This window comes from Sander lucioperca, chromosome 1 (genome assembly GCF_008315115.2).
Source record: "Sander lucioperca isolate FBNREF2018 chromosome 1, SLUC_FBN_1.2, whole genome shotgun sequence".
NCBI classification, from domain to species: Eukaryota; Metazoa; Chordata; class Actinopteri; order Perciformes; family Percidae; genus Sander; species Sander lucioperca.
Window position 1 is genome coordinate 9846727 of NC_050173.1, and position 20596 is coordinate 9867322.

Here is a 20596-nt window from a genome sequence, read left to right on the forward strand (position 1 = left end):
AAGATGCGCTGGTTGCCAGGTTTGTAAGATAACCCCCTTTTTAAAAGAACTGGCCATTGACGAGCATATTGAAACCTAGACAAAGGAATTAGCCGAGTTGTTTACTATACACCTAAAATGTATACAATGGCTTATTTTGTATTCTAAAAAGAGCAAAATGTAAATAAATTCCACCTGTTTCTTATATCGAAACAGGAATAGTGATACAGGGTAGGTTTTCTAATAGAATTATGATAGGCTACAGAATGGATGGTCTATCCATACTTTTTAGTGATTGGAAAAAATATTTTTATTAATTTTTTAATATTTTGTTATCTGTCTCATGAAGCTTGTCTTTGAGCTGCAGAGTGCAGACACATGAGTGTGCTTCATTATGTTGAGACAATGTCGGCAGGTGTGAAATAGTTACAGGTTAGTGTCGACACTATAATGCTATAAATGAAGTCAAACACTACATTTATGAACCGATATGTAGTTTGTTCCCATAGCTGTTAACTGTCAAACCCCTTTTAACACCTCTCCATTTATTTATTTTTTTAATATGATTTTTAATTAAAAATGTTTTCCCTCCCCATTTTCCCATCGATCCACCCACCAACCTCCCAAATGCTCTCCATTTCTAATTTAAGAAACAACGACTATTTCAGAGGATGCGACAATATCTGGCAACAAGGAGACGCAATTGCCGGGCGACGTAGCGGGAATAAAGGCCATAGCCTATTTCTGACTGAGGCTTTTTATAACGTGTGAGGCTGCTTTCAGCCCCATTTGTCTACACGGCGAGTTGACGATTTATCTTTTAGTTTGCCTGTTACTCGTTTGTGAGCCGCCAGCGTTGCGTCGTCGCGACGTGTTTTTGCGCTGGGTTAGGGTTATGACAGGTGTTCGAAGTAAAGAGCCCACAGGATGACGCCTTTCTCCAGGATCGCGCGATGCAAAAGGTGCATTAGGGAGGTTTCTGTCTTTGTTTTCACAATGTTTATTTAATAGACATCAGACGGTGACAAAACGGTACGACACCCAGACTCAGAATGAGAAAACTGTCCCTTCTGAGAATCGTCTTTATTAATAGACAGCAATTAATCCCCGAGGGGATGTTAATTGGTTAAGAGGTTTACCGACTCGTTGAATTTTGTGATGTCCTATTTTCGCTTGTAGTAACCGGCTCGTTGTCCAGCTTCACTAGGCGACAGAGAGATTATAAGGCGGCGGAGGAGATCTGTCTGGCAGATAAAGATGGTGTTTCGGAGCGAGGAGATGTGCTTGGCGCAATTGTTTCTGCAGTCCGGCTCTGAATATGACTGCATTAGTGAGCTCGGGGAGCTGGGGCTGGTCGAGTTTCGAGATGTAAGTACAGATGATGGACAAACACTCTTTTGTTTTGTGTAGGCCTGTCTATTTTATCATCAGCTTAAAAGACTGTGTGCTTATTTATAGCTATGTATAATTTTAGTAGGCCTGTCTTTATTGTTTTGAATACAGAATAAATTAATTCTACCCTAGCGTTCCTTTTTCGCTCTGGATATGCATGAATACATGTTATAGTGCCGTTATGTTTTGTAAAATCTATCTATCTAACTATCTATCTATAGTATCTATCTATCTACAGTATCTATGTATCTATCTATCTATCTACCTATCAGTATATAGCTGAATTATGAATGCCTTTTGATGTAAAACGGTTTAATGTCAAATTAATCCTCATTGTATTTGACTTGGGGATAGCAGTATTAAAAATAAGTACATATAATATGTCTATATGTAACATGTAAACCATATAAATATTAATAACAATATTACAGCCAGTCTAAAACTGTGTAAAGATGCCATGATGAACCTTGTTATTGCACATGCTCTGACTGATGCAGTAACTTACAGCTCACCTGACCTGTGATGCTCCTCTGGTTTCAGCTCAATCCGAGTGTCAGCTCATTCCAGCGGCGCTTTGTCAGCGAAATCAAGAGATGTGATGAGATGGAGAGGATTCTGGGTAAGTGAGCACCTGGGGTGGTTCATTTGGTTGTAGCCTTGAGCATACACCTGGACGGTAAATCATCAGGTGCAGTGTGCAACTCATGGCTGATTGTGTTTTATAAACATGGTCCCTCAGAGATTTAGATTTAGACAGCTTGCTCTGACACTCACAGTAATAATTACCATGCAACAAACGGTCAGCATTTCTTTGTGGACAGGATACCTTCTGAGGGAGATCCAAAAGGCTAACATAGCTGTTCCAGAGGAGGATGAGAGCCCAGTTGCTCCTCCCCCCAGACAAGTCCTTGAGATCATGGTAAGTGTCATTTCAACCACATTTGACTGTAGAAGTGCCCATTTTGTACACTTTTCATAGTGTTTAATTAAGGGTACCGGTATTTATATGCACACTAGTGTCCTATTGGAACATAGAGAAGCCTGGCTATTCAAATCTCTATATACATGATAATATAATACAGGTTTTTTGTAGCTACAGTGGTGCAGGCATGTCGTTGCATCCTCCACATCTACTAATGTCCACATTTCTATAATTTCCCCTTGAAGTAGCTTTGTGGTAGAAAAAAAATCATACATAATTCCACACTGTCTGACAGTAGCATGCATATATACTGTATCATCTTCCTTCAGCTCTTGTTCTTGCATGTTTTTATTAGTGCATCAATCCATCAAATGGAAATCTTCTAGATTTTCCCCCAAATTAAGTCTGACACATTTGGTATCTTTGGAAACTCTGTGATCTCTACTAGATAATACCTCAGTGTAATTTTTGACTGCCTATAGGCTCCATGTAGTCGTCATGAATGGAAGATAAGACAATAAAATTAATGACGTCAGACTTTCTCTTTCATTCCAGCATGTAGCCCATCATTACATCATTTATCATCATATTTTTAGTTTTTTTGACTAACTGATACATAACCTGGGTTGAGGACTCACCTGCATACATGGTAGAGAATGATGAGAAGCCTGGATGAGTTGTTTATTCGAAACAATATCCTGGTTTCAGTGCTCCTTTTAACATAATGTAGGTTTCTAAAAACTGGGGTTTATCCAGGTGTCTAAAAGTAGGATATTATGTTTAAATGCACAGCACATAACTGATAAAGTTAAAATAACTTTAAAAAAGTCATAACTAATTGTGCACTTTACATAGTTTTCATATTCTTATTTTTATTTAGTTTATAATTATCAATCCTAAACTTTCTGCTACTGATTGCTACTATTTTATTTCCTATTCTAAATTTCTTTTTTAAATATTATATATTTGACCTTTTTGTGACTGGCTACTATAGCAATGCAAGTTTTGTTCTTTAAGGTTAATGAAGTATCTCTCTATGGAGAGTTGACAAAATAACGTAAACACATCATGAAAAACAAAGTTAGGTCAATTACGCATGCAAATACTGTTACAAAGACGGGTCATTGAGGTTACATCTCAATTGGCATTTGTTTTCTCTCCGTGTTCTGTATATTTTAAAAAACCTCATTGGTAGATGACAAATGCAGACTTAAGCTGGTGTTCAATGTGTGTTGATGTGCAGGAGCAGCTTCAGAGGCTGGAGATGGAGCTCAGCGAGGTGGCCCGAAACAAAGAGAAGCTGCAGAGGAACCTCCTGGAGCTCACAGAGTACACACACATGCTGAAGATCACACGGACCTTCATACACAGCCGCTCCAGAGTAAGTGTGGTTTTTAACCGTCTGTCATTAGGGCTGGGACAATATGCTTTTGTCCCGATTCGATTTTTTCACGATACATGGGTGCCTATCCGATTTGTGTTGCGATTTTCATTTATTGTGATTCTAGTATTGTGATTGGATAGTACTGAGTATTGCGATTTTCTTTTCCTTCTTTAACAAAAACAAAAGTTGAACAATACACTTCTAGAGACAATATATGATGAGACCTTTCTAAAAACAAATTGTTTTCTAAGAAGAAGGCACTTCACATGTCAGCCTGACATTTATTTCATTTGTAAAGAAGTACATAACATGGATTTTCTGCACTTCCTGCTTTCGCTCTGTTTTGCTGGAAACAGATACGATATAGTCGCCGTCAGCGGTACCGTATAAACAGAAAATATTTAGGTCAATCAAAAAAAAAAAGTATTGATTCTAGGGAAAGGAATCGATTTTAAAAATCGCTGCGAAAAAAAAATCACGATTAATACGATTTCTGATTTTTTTCCCCCACCCCTTTCTGTCATATACTGCTTTATTCCCTCTGTGGTTGCATCACAGGCAAGATGCTCCCCCTCACCTCACCAGTAGCATCTTGTTTTCTTGTCACTGACGTGCTGTTTCCCGGGGTGACATTGGTGGAACTAGAGCCGACTTTAATTAAAGACACGGTCCCAATGCAGCCGTTATAAGCAGCACCTGACTCATCCAGGCTGCTGTGTTAAAAAGGGATAAAGAGCAACAATGGTGTCTATGTGAGGCAGGCATTTGTGAAAATAAATATCACATTCCAGCGTGTGAACACGACATCGTCTTTGTGTAGGACCATGTAAGGAGCAGATAATGTAAGCTGTCATGAATGAAACATATTCCCTTTTATAATTAGCATGAGGCTCTTGGTCCCCAGTATGAAGAATTCCCCACTATGGAGACAGACTCGGTGACAGGATGCACCGGTATGCAAAGACTCGGAGCCAAGCTGGGGTGAGCTGCAATACGTGTCATTTACACCCTTACAACAGGAAGTCCGAATGTGTGCTATCAATGAACTTTAAACCCAATCTGATCTCTCCTGGCTGTAGGTTTGTGTCAGGCCTCATCCAGCGGGTGAAGGTGGAGGCCTTTGAGCGTATGTTGTGGAGAGTGTGTAAGGGTTACACCATCCTCAGCTACGCAGAAGTGGAAGAGAACCTCGCTGATCTCGACACTGTGAGTTAAATTGTGTACTTTATGATGGATGTCACGAGAGATATTGTAACATTTGTTCTGCCTGTCAAAATCAAACAGGAATTGCTATTTTTGTTATGTAAGGCCCTTGAAAACCTATGTTCTCTATCAGCTTCTTACTCTTGAGCAACAGAGTACATGAACACTATTATCTGCCAAAGTAAGAAAGCTTTTATTCGTTATTATAATTCGTTATTTCACATGAGAGATTTCTGCATTTGTGTGTTTGTCCTTGTTTTATACACTACTTTGCGGTTCATGTATTTCTGTTCACCAATCAGAGTTTAGAAACATTTGCATCAAAATGTGATGAAAGGTGTGGGTTTATTGGTTTATGTTGCTTATGTAAATCTGATCAAACGACATCCATACTAGGGATATGTTTGAATAGCCGGTTCCGTTTGGGATTAATGAAGCTCCCACACTACCAAATCTCCTCACTCTTATTGGCAAAGAGCAATAGTAAACATATAGATATAGATAGATATTTTAAGCCAATTGTCGCTGGTTAATGCGACAGACATCACCTTGGTGAATTAATCCAGTTGTAGGTAATTAACCTTAAATCTGTACCGACCAAAATGAAAAATGTGTCTGTTCCCTGGTTAATGTGCTCTCTGCAGCTGGAGTCTGTATTCAACCAAAGATTGTTTGTGAGTTACTGAAATGAAATAAATGAAAATTTAAAGTTACAAAGAAATAGAGAAATAATAGTGAGATCATTTGAAACCAAGTTTTTGGGGGCTTTAGAGTAAAACTCCATGACCAGGATTTAGCTGGCATGTCAATAAAAGGATGCTGTAGTAGGGAATCAAGTTATACATCCTACTTGTGTGCCAACAAAAGGAAGTGTTGTGGTAGAGATACAAGTAAAAGTTCATTGAAGGGCTGTAGTGATAACTTCCCTGACCTGTGTTGTTTCAGGGTGAGATCAGCAAAAGTGTTGTGTTTCTCATCTCTTTCTGGGGAGACCAGATCGGACAAAAAGTACAAAAAATCTGCGATTGGTAAGAATGACATCATCATGTGACTTAAAGTGTAAATTCCTGTTGTTATTTTCTTCATTATCAGCATACACTTCTCTCTGTGTTGTCCTCAGTTACCACTGCCATCTTTACCCACACCCTGAGAACGATGAGGAGCGGGCAGATGTATTGGACAGCTTAAGGACTCGCATCCAAGACCTTAACAATGTAGGGCTGATGAAGACAGACAGGAACATTTAACACGTACACACACTTTCTCAGTGAATTTGCAGTAACCGTTGTGTTCCTCCAGGTGCTGCACCGCACTGAAGACTACCTGAGGCAGGTTCTGCAGAAGGCCTCGGAGTCGGCCTACACCTGGGTTGTGAAGGTAAAAAAGATGAAGGCAATCTACCATATCCTGAACCTGTGCAGCTTCGACGTTACCAACAAGTGTCTGATTGCGGAAGTGTGGTGTCCCGTCAGTGACCTGGCAAACCTGCGGGGGGCGCTGGAAGAGGGTGCGGTGAGTAAAAAGAAGTATTAGGGCTTACGTTCCAACGGTTGGACAGGCTTACCTGCTACATATCAGACACCAAAAAGAGTCCTTCAGTTTCAAAAATAATTTGTCTGTTTATTTTCGCCCATCACGCAGTTCGCCAACAGGCATGCAGAAAATAGAAATAAAGTTTACTTACTTACATTTGATTTGACGCACCAAAGCAGCCTCTCTAAGCACAAAGCAGATCAAGTTTTACTTTTTTGTGGAAGCCAAAATGCAATTAGTATTTGATTAGTTGCATAGCTTTAATAGTTAATTAGATGTAAGGGTAAGATGATAATCATTTTTCTTCTTTCTTGACCTGAATATAAGAATCCTTTTTGACCTTTTTATGCAATTGGAATTGCTTATAAGCTGTTATTTACTCAACTTGTATCACTAAGATTCATTGAATTATTTCCCATTAATACTATCAGAGGGCTTTTTGGATGACTCCCTCTCCTAAACCACTCCATCTGTCATGTTTTTTTGTTGTTGTTGCATTATTGGCTGTATCATTTGTTGTTGTTGTTGTTGTAGTTTTTGTCGGTTAGCATTTTCTTCTCTTGCTGTACAGAGTGCTCCAGCCTTTTTCGTATCAAATTTTGCACCCCGAATGCACTGGGGAAAAATCTGGGCAGAGAATCACTCAAACCTGTGAATATTTGACATGAGACATGAGTGAACTAAGGGAGCTACAAACAACATGAACATTTTTTTTTTTTTTTTTTTACAGAGAAAAGGTGATTCCACCGTACCGTCCTTTGTGAACCGCATCCCGAGTTCTGACACACCACCCACCATGTTAAGAACCAACAAGTTCACATCTGGCTTTCAGAGCATTGTGGAGGCGTATGGGGTGGGGGACTATCGCGAGGTAAGCCCAGGTAAGAACTCACACTGTGTCATGTAAAGAATAAACTTTAAAGTGCCTTTTTGTTTGCTATAAGGAAGTTCAGAGTAAGTGCATTGAAGATGTGTCTCCCATCGGCAGCTCCCTACACCATCATCACATTCCCCTTTCTGTTTGCTGTGATGTTTGGTGACCTCGGCCACGGGATGGTAATGAGTCTCTTTGCCTTGTGGATGGTGCTGACGGAAAAAAAGCAGAAAAAGAAACAATCCAGTAATGAGGTAGGAATGAGTTGTTCCTCTCATCCATAATGCAGAGTTTGATGATTGTTAATTTTAGCTGATAGCTGAGTCTCTGCTGATCTCAGATATGGGCGATGCTCTTCAACGGACGTTACATCATCCTCATGATGGGGCTTTTCTCTATCTACACCGGGCTGATTTACAATGACTGTTTCTCCAAGTCTCTCAACATATTTGGCTCTGGGTGGAGTGTAAAGGCTATGTTTACAAATCAGCAGTGGACGTGAGTTCGCAGTAAAATACACATATGTTCAGAATATTTATTTTTTATGTCAGTATATTTGATCTTTTAATGGGTTTTTCTAATTGATACTTGTCTTCCTTTACATTGCAGAAATAAAACACTCCAAACAAATGCTTTGCTCACATTAGACCCTAACGTCAGTGGCGTTTTCATTGGGCCGTACCCATTTGGCATCGATCCTGTGAGTAAATACACTCAGACATTACAGTCAGGATCTAATGGTTGATTCACTTTCTCATCATTTTCACTAAGATGCTTTTTAACATCCCACCAGATATGGAACATGGCAGTGAACCGGCTGTCCTTTCTCAACTCCTACAAGATGAAGATGTCAGTTGTTATCGGGGTCATCCACATGAGCTTTGGAGTGGTGCTGAGTGTCTTCAATCACTTGTGAGTGGCTCGAGATATAAGTCCCTGGCAGTAACCTAGCATCACTTTTGTTCATGTACTTACAGCATGGGCGTCCATCAGTGTCAGGCATCAACATGTGTAGATACAAAATAATTTATAGATATACATCAGTATTCCGTGCATTGGGATTGGCTGGTATCTTTATTATAGTGCTAGTATCTTCTGATATAGCACTACAACTGTCACAACTCTTGTTTTTTTGTATTATAGCAACCTCTTAACAACTGCCAGAACGGCTACGCATGCTAACTAACTAACCAGCATCGACACTTCTACTGGATAAAAATGAATGAATTTTCTTGAATGTATTGACTTTAAGGAATTTGAATGAGTCTCTGGGCCTTGGACATTATATTAACAATACTAAGAGTCTACAGCCATGCTAGCAGCTCTACGAGGCTGTGCTTAGCCAAAGCTGTGCTTTGAGCTAAATGCTAACATGCTGATGTTTAGCAGGTATAATGTTTCTGTGTTCAGTGTCTCAGTAGCCATCCCTAGAGCAATGCAACTACTTAAACTACCACTGCTTAAAACATATCAATGAGCCACACCATTGCACTGTAGTTTATTTTGAATAAATCAAAATAATATTACCAGCCTTATCCTTATCCTTTTGAAAGGAAGTCTGGTGCAGCACCCACAGCATGGAGTAACATCTCAAGATGCTGTGTTTGTATTTTAAGTTGTTTAATTGGTACACATCTGATTATTTCTAATGAATTGTTAGCGTTTCCTTTTTTTACCCAATTAACCATCTTTTAGTCAGTACACAGCAGGTTATCTTGACATGTAAAAATGATCTAGCTGTAAATACTGGCAAGCATACAATTCAGCAAAAATTGAGAGTACATTCATATTTACTTGAAATTAAAGGAGCTTTAGGCAGTTGTTAATATTTTAGAATTTTCTTATAAAGAAACTCCTCTGGAAATCAATAAGTAATATGGTACCAAACTATGTGTACTTTTTCATATTTACACAATAAAAGCAGCACCAGCTTATTTATCACAGTTGTCTCAGCAGCTAATTATTAATATCACTAATACAACTGTAATATAAAAAACAATAATTCACCAATGAGCATGCTATACCATGCAATATTGGTATTGGTGCACTACTCCACAGAACTTCCATTTATGTATTTTAGCTTAAAAACATATTGTTTTAATAAGCATTTAGGGGTCCAATCATTAAAACCACTCTCTTATCACTTTCTATATTCCCATACTTTGTTCTCTCCCTTCAGGCACTTCCGACAGAAATTTAATGTCTATCTGCTATTTCTTCCTGAGCTGCTTTTCCTGCTCTGTCTCTTTGGCTACCTGGTCTTCATGATTCTATACAAGTGGTTGGCGTTCGGTGCACGAGACTCCAGCCAGGCTCCCAGCATCCTCATCCACTTCATTAACATGTTCGTCATGCAGGGGAAGGATCTCACTCCTCTCTACCCAGGACAGGTACAGTATGTATTGACGATCTGAAACATGATCAGCTCTGAATGCATTTACATCCTTGCTAATGCATTTTTGTTGCCTTGATTTTACAGACTGGGCTGCAGATTTTCTTAGTTGTGATAGCTATGCTGTCAGTTCCTGTGCTGCTGTTAGGAAAACCTCTTTACTTGTATTGGCTGTACCGTGGAGGCAAAGGCCTGAGCAGACGCAGAGTATGTGTGATCAAACGGATTTGCAGTATATTACATGTTCAACCTAAACATTTATCAATACTTCAAAACTTCGAAAACCAACGCTGTTGTCTCCCCTCAGGGTTATGAGAGGGTGAGGCGTGTAAGTGAGGATGACAATTCCACAGCACCATCCTATGAAGATGATGAAGAGGAGGGACTTGATAAAATTCCAAGCAGAGAAGCTCTTCCCAAAGAGGTCAGAGATCCACCAGTACCCTGCCTTTATATGTTAAATGTAGCATTTCAATGATTTCAAACTGTAATATGTAACTATAAATGACCTGACATCATACAGTATCAGTCAGTCTCTGTCTGTGATCCAGTGTATGCATGTCTAGATTTTGCCATTTGCTTAAAATCGTCTTTTCAATGGTATTTATGGTCACATTAGAAAATACTGATACAAATAAATGAAATGATGCAAGAGAGAAAGTAGGCTCAGAAAAGAATTGTGGAGCTAATGTATTACTGTGTGAACACCAGCATTGTCTTTTTGTAAATTTCACAATGCAGAAATATTATATAAAACAGCAGAGCCACATTATCTGGACTGCATTCATTCAGTAGTATGAATTAAGTGTGATATCTTATATATTATTTGAACTGTTTTGCAGTTTGACTTTGCGGATGTGCTCCTGTACCAGGCCATTCACACCATCGAGTATTGCCTGGGCTGCATTTCCAACACTGCATCATACCTGCGTCTCTGGGCGCTCAGCTTGGCTCACGCCCGTAAGTGCAGTCACGAAAAGTACCACTTTCATTTCTTTACCTTGGATATGACATTTATTTTGTGTGTCTTTGTGGATTGTGCATCTTTTTGGCCTTTGTTGTATTGTTTTCAGAGCTGTCGGAGGTGTTGTGGGGCATGGTGATGCGCCTGGGTCTGAGGATCACCACGAGAGTGGGGGTGGTGTTTTTAGTCCCTGTGTTCGGCCTCTTCGCCATGCTTACCGTGTCCATCCTACTAGTCATGGAAGGTTTATCAGCGTTCCTTCACGCTCTCAGACTTCACTGGTGAGTCTCATTGTACCAACTGATCTGAAAATTCAAAATCAGTCTTCAGTTCAGGAATATAATATTGTGATATTGCCGATTATTTTCTCAATTAATTGACTAATCATTTGGTCTATAAAATGTCATCCCATTGCAATTTCCCAGAATGAAAGATGATGTCTTAATATTGCTGGCTTTGTTTGAACCAACAGTCCAAAACACAAATTCCATTTACAAGCAGAGAAGACTAAAATATTTACCTTTTACAGGCTGTGAGCAGAGGATTTAGGGCATCGTTGCTTTAAATAATTACTCAAACACTTGATTGATTATCAAAACAACATCTATTCACTTATCATTTCAGCTCTCCACCAAATGGCATTTTAATAAGAGCTTCAATAATGGGTCTTTAAAATATAGCAACATTATTAAGAATGAGACCATTTTTTCAGTGTGACCTAGCTCTGCTTAATTCAGTTTCCTGTTTGCGTTTTGCCTTCCTTATCATTTATTAAAGTGCCATTAATTGCTCACTTGAACAATTGATTTCAGGGTGGAGTTTCAGAACAAATTCTACCACGGGACTGGTGTCAAGTTTGTGCCCTTTGACTTCTCCCTCCTGCCCTCGGTTTTTGAACAAGATGGCTTGCTGTAAAAAAAAAATATGGACTCTGAAGTATTGCATAAGAGTGGAAGAAGACTTTATAATTGGGAAGGATGCTGGAAGTTCAAACAATTCACACTGTGGTGACGACAACAAACCTTCAAGACAATGGACTGAAACTCACTCTTGTAGCAACGTTTTTCACCATGACGATTTTTAAAATGTTATCGGCTGTGCTGACTGCCTTACTACTGTACCCAGCAAACCTCTGAATGTACAGAGGTTCGAAATTCTACTTGCGTTAATGATTTAATTTTGTAGGTGAGATACTGCTGAATATGACTTGCCACACCAGTTAGGTGAGTTTAAATATTTTATTTGCATTGTGCTGTGTAAACTGGTTTTGTATTATTTACAACGTGGTATTTAAAATAAACAGTTATACAGTGCATTGTAAAGTCACAAGAATATCTATCGGCGACCATTTCAAGCATCCTGATGTAGTGCCATAGAGATTTACTTCTGATGATGATATAGGGATGCCTTTGGGTCTTTTAAAACTGCTCCTCCACATGAGAGAAAACCTGTACACATCAAAATCTAAAGTTAAGAAAATAAAAACATTACAACCCTTTTTGTGAGGCATAATTTCACAAAGCACTTTGCAGAAATGATTGTACAATGAAACGTTTTCACTGATGACTGTGATGATGCCAAATGAAAATAATCTTCAACTGTTAGCTGTTTGCTTATACTTATTAATGCATTAATTTAAGCGTAACCTCCCCTGTAATCAATAGAAAAATGTCAAATACTCCAGAAAAACTCAAGAAGCCTTGGGCCTTTCTTTGATGATACTGCTTGTTGCGTTTGTTAATGATAATTAATCATGGTATTCATTTAAGTTATTGTCTGTACAAGAGTCTAATATTTTACGATTTTGATGTGTTGAATAAAGGTTTCAGCAAATGCAAGCAAAGCATTCGTGTAAAGTGAGATTTATTTAGCTCCCTCATTCATTCGTTTTGGTGGGCAGGTAATAACAAGAAATGACTTCCATTATCATCAATCCATCACTCTTGATTGACAGTCTGTTCTGTCAGAATTTAAGTTGGGTGAATGAGCAAGTGTGCAACGTTTTTGCATACAGAGATATTGTCTTGCCCTCAATTCTTGTTTATCTTCCTGACTGAGCTGTTACAGCGACAACAATGTGCATTTTGACAACACTATAAATTATCACGTTATATGTGAAAAGTTTCATGTAATATGGTGATAATTCATTATTGTAACATGAAACCTTTTACGTTTTAACGTGATAAATAGTATATTGTAATAAAACAACTTTTCTTGTTGACTAACTTGATAAGTTTGTATGTTGTACTACGTGAGAATATATTGTTAAAACGTGAAAATATCTTGTTATGACGTGAAAAACATCTTGTAATTACAATAAACGTTTCACATAATAACGTGATACCGATATGTTTTTCTTCTGGGGCATTGCAGCAATGCGCTTCGTGAGCAAGTTAAAAAAAAATCTTAAAATATCCCAAATAATGTCTTAATTCGAGAGAAATCTAAGCAATCTTTGAAGGTGCCCTCTGGTGGCGTTAACCTAACAGTGCAACTGAGTACCAAAAGATGCAACATACTAATTAAGAACTGTAATCTGATTTCCTTCTAAAACTTGACTTTAGTTACACATGTTAGTCTTAAAACTTATCTGACCATAATCTAAGAACTATGATTTATTTGACAATTCTGAATTAAGTCTTTGAAATCTGACCTTGTTTTAACTCTTTAATAGGGAAATGCAATCTCATAATTCCTATTTTTTTTTCTTCAGTTTTGCTCAAAAGAAGTCATGCAAATCTTTCATTCGGACTTTTATTTATTTTATTTTTTTTGTCATGAATGAATATCAAATCCTTTTTCGAGGCAGTATTCATCCCCCAACAGACTCCTGCAATGATGTAGAAAACTGCAGTGTGTGTGTGTGTGTGTGTGTGTGTGCGCGCGCACACACACACACACACACACACACAATCCTGCACCCATATGCTACAATCTGTAATAAGGACGTCATCAACATGACCCCCTTCCCTCTCTCTCACACATCCACAGGCTTTATTATTACACGCAGTCAAAATGCAGGCTCAACCATTAATGTAATAATGTAGTTGTTATGTATCTGATTCTAGCTAAAATAGATAGATAATTTGTAGAACTATCTCAGGGTAAATAGGGCACACTGTCATAGCTTCACCAAACAGCTGCAAGCTAACAGTAGCTTTACCGTAGGCTACAGTGCAGTGCAGCCGGCTCACTCACGCAGCTATCTAACGGTACAGCTGTTGACAGACGGCAACGTTACCGGACAAGAGGAACAAATGAACGAGCTGGTGAAGAGTTTGCCCTCCCCGACTCTCCCGGGGCTCCAACTGCCGTGTTTGAATACCGGTAGTTACAAAGGCTGGCTCTTTAAATGGACCAACTACCTTAAAGGTTACCAGCGGCGGTGGTTCGTCCTCAGTAACGGCCTGCTGTCCTACTACAGGTAACGGTACTAAAGTTAATAGTTACAGCGACCGTTGGGGCTCGACTGACACATTTTAGAGCTAGTATTTATTCGGTTAACATAGAAAGTTTATAATTATTGAATGTGTTAGCGCACTTTGGCAGAGTTGATTGGTTTCAAAGGGATTTTTTTTTTGGATGGGAAATATAACTTTTTTTTAAACGTTAACGTACCTTATCTGGCCGAAGAGGGAGTGCCCTGAATGATGCCAAATTAGCAACATCAAAAATAACCTGAACCATTGAATGTAAATAACGCTGGAAGAAAAATGTCTATGAATGAGTTGCGAATAATAAATATATTAACGTTAATTGAACAGCTAACCTAGGTTACATACAGTGTCCTACAGTTTTTTTTTAACTTATTTAATGCGGATTTCATAAAAGATTATACCAAGTTATAGCGTTAATGCATGTAGGTTAGCTAACGTTAACTGGCTAGTTTAAGCTAACGTTAGTTGAATTTGAGTTGTATTTGTTTGCACAAGTTGAAATCAAACAACAAAGAACATAGCTATAGTGTTAACTGTAACCTTTATAGCGTTATGGTAAAAATAGCTAAATAATGGAGGGAGATCCAGGAAAAGGAAAAAACACCCCTAAATAACCCATTTGATACCTGTAGAGAAAACGTAAGATATAGCCTAGCGTTAAATAAGGTAGCTATGAAATAAAATACAAAACAGAATTTAAAAAAAATTCTGAAATAAAGAAGCCTAATTTTGAGTGGCTCATTTGTATATCACTATACAGCAATGAATGAATGAATTGAATAATCCAAATATAAAATGTATTTTTGTAGGTTAAATGTCATATGCAAACCATAAGGGATGCTAAACTACATTGTAAAAAAACAATCAGTATAATATAAAATATATTTACAGAAGGGGCCATGAGCTACAGTACATATTGTCCAAAGCCTCTAGAGAAATGTAGACTGCAGATTATCCAAAGCATGACAGTAGAGAAAAGGCTTCATCATGTTTGACAGACTTATTGGGATGCTATTTTTAACAGTAAACTACTTTGATATCAATCAAAACCAGAGCTGACCAATTTTGCTCATCTTTTCTCCAATTGTTATGTTTGTTTCCCTCAGGACTCAGGCAGAGATGGCACACACCTGCCGAGGCACCATTCCCTTGGCTACAGCATACATCGAGGTGGGTGACACCTGCCACTTGGTGTTAACTAGTGGAGGCAGAAGCTACCACCTGAAGGCCACCTCTGAGGGAGAGTGTCAGCGATGGGTCTCAGCCCTGCAGCAAGCTAAGGCCAATTCCACTCTTATGATGCATCATTCAGGTAAGATGGAAATTTTATATTCTGTGTGACCCATTTATTTTGATGTAAAACTGTGTGATCAATGTTCACACACAGTGCTGTCTTGGTGCAAAGAAATAATGTGACTTCATAAAATGGGCTGCCCTTTTATGCAGACGAACCAGCAAGTTTTCTTCTTTTTTCATTGATTTGTTGTTTCTTTTAAATTACTTACAGAATATCCCAAATATGTCCTTAAGAGAAACAACATGGTTCATCTGAGAATGTCCAAGGTAGACAAACTAATTTTAGCTGTAACCTGAATGCAGGCTCATGCAGACCCACTTGCCTGAATGCATATTTTATTTATTAGTAGCCTTTAATGTTATATAAACAACAAGCCACAAGAGGGCAGTGTGTGCCCTGTGTCTCTGATGGAGCAGGTGGCAAGTGTGGCAAGTGTGTGTAAAACCTGCACTAAATAATGTCATTTTAAATTACGTATTCCTTATGATATTCACTTTTTACCTCAGGACTCTATCACACAATATAATACGATATAATGTAATATGTATTGTATTCTATGTGTCTGGGAGACAGTTTTTAGTTTTCTGCTGTTAAACCTAATTTGTTCCTTGTGGACAAGAAGGGTAAAGATGCATAGTGGATTTTTTCCCCTCTCTCTCTCCCTCTCTTCTCCACAATTGTGCACAAAAACCCATGCAGCTACCACCTCCCTCCCACTCCGTCTCCTCTCTCCCTCCCTGTCTCCTTCAGTATGACGACAGTGAGAGCTGAATGAAATGACCTTCCTTTAGACTCCTCCTCCTGTTCTGATAGCAGGAGGTGTGAAAAAGAGAGAGGGTGTGAGGATTTTCATTGAAAATATTTTTTCACCATACACTGTGGACTATAAGGAGACATGAGTGTAGCCTTTTCAATGAGTTTCACCTCGTAAGTAACCATTTAATGATTTTACTAAGAGCAGAATAAGAATTAAGATAGAAGCTGTGTGCTTGCTTACATGCATGTGCTTTTGTAATCGTTGCAGAGTTTGTCTCTTTATGGAGTTCAGTAAATTTGGCTTTATTTTGTGCAAATGTCTGTAAAAATGCCAATTGGATTTCTCACAGGGCAGAATTTGCTTTAAAGTTAACAAAATGGCACCACAATTTTCAAAGTGACTGCAGAACAACAGGGCAGTATTTATTTGTCAGTCTCAGTCGAATGTGCTGTATTTGACTGATTTAAATCCTACTTTTTCTCAGATTATTACTGTAAATACAGCTGCTAAAAGGAATCGTTTGTAAGAGGTGTGTGCCTTTAAGCACCCTGTACTGCTGAGTAAAAGGTTTGCACCTGCAAGATGCTAATCAATGCTAATGTCTGGCCACATTAACCTATGGAGACCATGACTGATGTGAGGTTTTTATGATGCATCTTCCATTGTACAACAATGGATTTTGCCTCACTGGGAGTAATTACAGCCAAAATACTAAACAAGCTGAGCCCTTTTAGAAGATTTAACACAGCCTTACTTTCTTTCTCAGGTTCCTACGGTTCAGAAATTGTGTTTTACAGTGCTGTTACAGTTTTGTCTTGATTGTTTTCAATTAATGATTTGCATCATAGATTTATAATCTGAGCATGTATGTTAATATCATAATCATTTTTTTAGTACAAATCACAAATCACCGTTTTTCAATATCCTAATCTAATGTATTGTTTTTGAACAAACATTGGTAATACTGTCTGCTTTACACAATTTTAGACAAATTAACTTAGGCTATGTGTCTTTATGCATGTGTAAGCTCACACACTGATCCTTGTTTGTTTTGTGTGTGTGTGTGTGTGTGTGTGTGTGTGTGTGAGAGAGTGAGAAGATAATAAATAAAGATAATAAATGCATGAGCCTTTGATTATGGGCTTAGTGGCAATGATAGCAGGGCAAACAAATTGGCTAGAAGTGATTAGCAGTAATGAAGTGGATGTTGCAGTTATCCGTTAGTTATCTGGCACCTCATTAGTAATAGCTGTCACACAACCACTACATGAGTACCATTTTAGAATAAATAATACCTAGGTTGTCAGGCGGGGCAAACAGGGAACTCAGGATTCAGGACTCAGAATTAGGAATTAGACACAGGTGCAAGACATTAGGGATGGGAAGGTGATCACACAAGGCGGGAAGGCAGACAAAGACTGGAAGGAAAGTGACCTGCAACACAAACACACGGTGAATTTCAAAATAAAACAGGAAGTGAGCAAAGTAAGTGGATGTGAAAGAAAACTGAAAACATGACCTAGGATTGGGAGCTGGGCATGACATAGGTTTGTTGTGATATAAAATCAAACCTCTCTGACAACCATTGAATCCAGGGTGAAAGTTTAACATATGTGAGTGTGAATCCAAATAACTGTTAACAAGGAGGAAAAGTGTAGCTCAGGTTGTGCTACAGCAAGCTTTCAGCATATTACAGTCAGACTTTGATTGCTTCATCTATATTGCAGAAGCTTACAGTGCATCCCCTGATTTTCTCTGATTCTCTCTTCCAACACTGTCCATATTGGTGCTACTGCTATCACCTGCTGTGGGTGTGTTTTCATGATTCAACGATGAGTCACCAATTTGACTCTCCAGTGTCCTGTGTGAAAAATAACCCATTAGTACACAGAGCAGACCAGTAAGCCTCTCCCATACATATATGTTATTGTGTTTTATGGCTTTAAGAATAAGTGCACTTCCAGATAAATAGCAGCTGGATCAAATTTAGAATATAGTGTTTTAACACCTTGAGCACAATAAGTCAAGTGAGATCCTTTTCTGTCTACTGTATATGGGTCATGAAACCATTACAGATGCCTGAAGGATTTATTTTATTTTACCCTCTCATTTTTAATCTTCTCCTCCTGAGACTTTGTAATTCCAGTTTGCCCTGATTGTTTTTATTTCTTTTCCCCTTTAATAGTGGTAGTAGTTTGTCTCCTTGCTTTGGTATACACAGGGAATGCAGACACTGGCCTAGATTCAGTCAACATTACACACACAATCAGTTACATATGACGGAGCAGACATATCTAGAGCATTAAACCAGCTGTTATCTAAAATTGTACTAATGACAGTAGAGCTTTATAGGCATCTTGAATCTTTTAAATGTCTATTTTCACTCAGACGCTTTAATAATAGAGCATAGTTTGCTCTATTACTCTCTCCAACCGACAGACTTTTTGGCTGATCCATTTTACAAACAGATTGTGTGGACAAGCACTAGTCAAAGCCTCAGAATTTATTTAAAAGTCTAGTCAAAATCCCAAGGTTTAGTTTTAAATATGGCAGGCTGAATTACAAGAAAATATGTATAAAAATATGCACCAATCATCTACAGTCTCCATTTCATGTCATGGTGCAGCCATACCATAAAAGGTGTTTTTGATTTGAAAATTTCACTCATAATAGTGATTTAGCTATAATCAACAAGCAGACCAAGTATGATACTAAATAATCAGTCCAGTCTCCCTGCTCTCCTTCTCAAATCCCTGAGACTGATCAGCTCAGCTCATGCCAACAAGGGGGAGAAAGAGAGAAAGGGAGGAGGAAAAGGGAAGTGCGTCATCCTTTTTTTTCCCTTTTTCTTTTTCTAAAAATAGCCTATCCTCCTGATTGCACAGGCCTACGTTTCCAGGGCAACGGTGTTCATTCACAGCTTTCGGATCTTGTAGAGGAAGGGGTTTGGGGGATCAGGGTGTGAATTGTGATTATCTTCCTCCATCCGTTCCTCACAAACACTCTCTCAAATCATTTAAAAAAAAAAAATTTAGAGTATTAAAATAGCTTTCCAAATGTCTGATAAGAGGTGTACTGTTTACTACAGTATATTATTACACCACCATAAACACCCAATTTTTTGAGACATAATAACCTCTAATGATACCCATCATATTAGGTAAATTATGTAATTTGTGCACGGCCTTTCTTTTTTGTCTTTGTGTAAAGATGATTCAGGAGATGAAGGCCCTTTGCCTCAGGAGGACCGAGTCCTAACCCAAGGGGTGCTCAAGACTCTGGCCAGCAAGCTAGATGACCTGAGCACCTGTAATGAGCTGATAGGAAAGCACGGCGCCGCCCTCCAGCGCTCCCTCAGCGAACTTGAGGAACTGCGTGGCTCCGCTGACAGCACAGACAGAGTGAAATCTGTTAATGAGCGAGCCACCCTTTTCCGCATCACCTCCAATGCTATGATCAATGTGAGTTCCCACGATGCAAGCCTCCGCCAGTATGACTACTGTAAACGGGAGACTGGTCAGTTGTCTCTTTTAAAGAGGGAATGCAGCTTGAGGGCTTTGATGTGTGTTGTATTCACACCCTTAGGTTTGTCGTGACTTTCTGGACGTGGCAGAATCCCAAAGCCGGAGGTGGCAAAAGACCCTGCAGTATGAGAGAGAGCAGCGTCACCATCTGGAGGAGACCATCGAACAGTTAGCCAAACAGCACAACAGCTTAGAGAGAGCCTGGAAGGAGAATCCCACCTCATATACAGGTGAGACACATCACTCTCTTTAGTGTGAAAGGCAAAGTATAATCTACACAGAATAAGAATATGGCCCTCTTCTGGCCAGTATTAGTGATGCATGTCTACTACAGAAATGTGGCTCAGTCAGACTTATCATATCTCAATCTTTAGTGCATTTATCTACATAGAAAGTAAAAGAAATACCTAACAACAAAACAGCCCTCCTAAACTACCAGTTAAGTGACAGGTATAATATTTGTTTTAAGTTCAGATTGTCATATTTGCTAATTGAACACACATTTTGAGGCCATAGATATTAGCGTGTGAATCATATAGCTCATTGAATGCCTTCCAATTAGTGTTGTCGAGGGTCTTTTTGTCACAGCTATTCCTCTTTGTTAGCACAGTTTTTTTGTTTGGCATATATTCTCATAATCTTTTAGACTTGTTTTTTTTAGCTACATTAAATTATTTTACAACGGTTGCTACTTATAGCTGTAATCAAGGCAGCAACTAGGTTGCCACTACTATTCCCTATTTTTTGAGTTTTCATGGCAACATAAAGCAACTTACAGGCCAAATAACTGCTGAAGCATCAGATGCAAACAATTAAGCAATGATAATCAAGTTGAATCGAGTCTCGCGTATTATGGTAATAATACGCGAGACCCCTTGTAAAGCAGCACCTCAATATGTATGATTTGTATACTGAAAACACTCAGATAACCCATCCCG

The 20596-nt window shown here is 38.7% G+C and overlaps 2 protein-coding genes and 1 long non-coding RNA gene across 10 annotated transcripts in view; 2 read left to right on the top strand and 1 right to left on the bottom strand.

Annotated features, from left to right (window-relative positions):
- On the top strand, positions 1 to 12487 carry atp6v0a2a (ATPase H+ transporting V0 subunit a2a). 6 transcript variants are annotated; one of them, XM_031277956.2, is made up of 21 exons: positions 1 to 19; positions 1159 to 1347; positions 1912 to 1990; positions 2193 to 2290; positions 3537 to 3674; positions 4561 to 4658; positions 4757 to 4883; positions 5826 to 5908; positions 6001 to 6094; positions 6180 to 6392; positions 7144 to 7294; positions 7402 to 7541; positions 7628 to 7785; positions 7897 to 7987; positions 8081 to 8199; positions 9467 to 9677; positions 9767 to 9886; positions 9987 to 10103; positions 10522 to 10639; positions 10753 to 10924; positions 11456 to 12487. In XM_031277956.2, the coding sequence occupies exons 2-21, from the start codon at positions 1237 to 1239 to the stop codon at positions 11556 to 11558; spliced, it is 2541 nt and encodes an 846-aa protein (XP_031133816.1). In that variant the 5' UTR covers positions 1 to 19; positions 1159 to 1236; the 3' UTR covers positions 11559 to 12487. The 6 variants fall into 6 exon arrangements, with proteins under 6 accessions (XP_031133816.1, XP_031133817.1, XP_035848502.1 ...); XM_035992609.1 differs by lacking the exon at positions 1 to 19 and having other exon boundaries at positions 662 to 1347; positions 11456 to 11604; positions 11640 to 12487; XM_031277953.2 differs by lacking the exon at positions 1 to 19 and adding an exon at positions 662 to 1011.
- LOC118493351 lies at positions 11720 to 14549 on the bottom strand. Of its 3 annotated transcripts, none has more exons than XR_004895352.1 (2): positions 14262 to 14549; positions 11720 to 12091 (listed from the first exon to the last, which is right to left on the bottom strand). It is a non-coding gene; the product is annotated as an uncharacterized LOC118493351 (long non-coding RNA). The 3 variants fall into 3 exon arrangements; XR_004895336.1 differs by lacking the exon at positions 14262 to 14549 and adding an exon at positions 13842 to 14066; XR_004895341.1 differs by lacking the exon at positions 14262 to 14549 and adding an exon at positions 13885 to 14015.
- Positions 13603 to 20596, top strand: part of osbp2 (oxysterol binding protein 2) — a 14750-nt gene continuing 7756 nt past the window's right edge. Inside the window, exons 1-4 of the mRNA XM_031277793.2 lie at positions 13603 to 14067; positions 15187 to 15392; positions 19345 to 19595; positions 19720 to 19888. Of these exons, the coding sequence (XP_031133653.1) occupies positions 13901 to 14067; positions 15187 to 15392; positions 19345 to 19595; positions 19720 to 19888 (793 nt within the window). The 5' untranslated portion in view covers positions 13603 to 13900. The remainder of the gene's footprint in view (positions 14068 to 15186; positions 15393 to 19344; positions 19596 to 19719; positions 19889 to 20596) is intronic.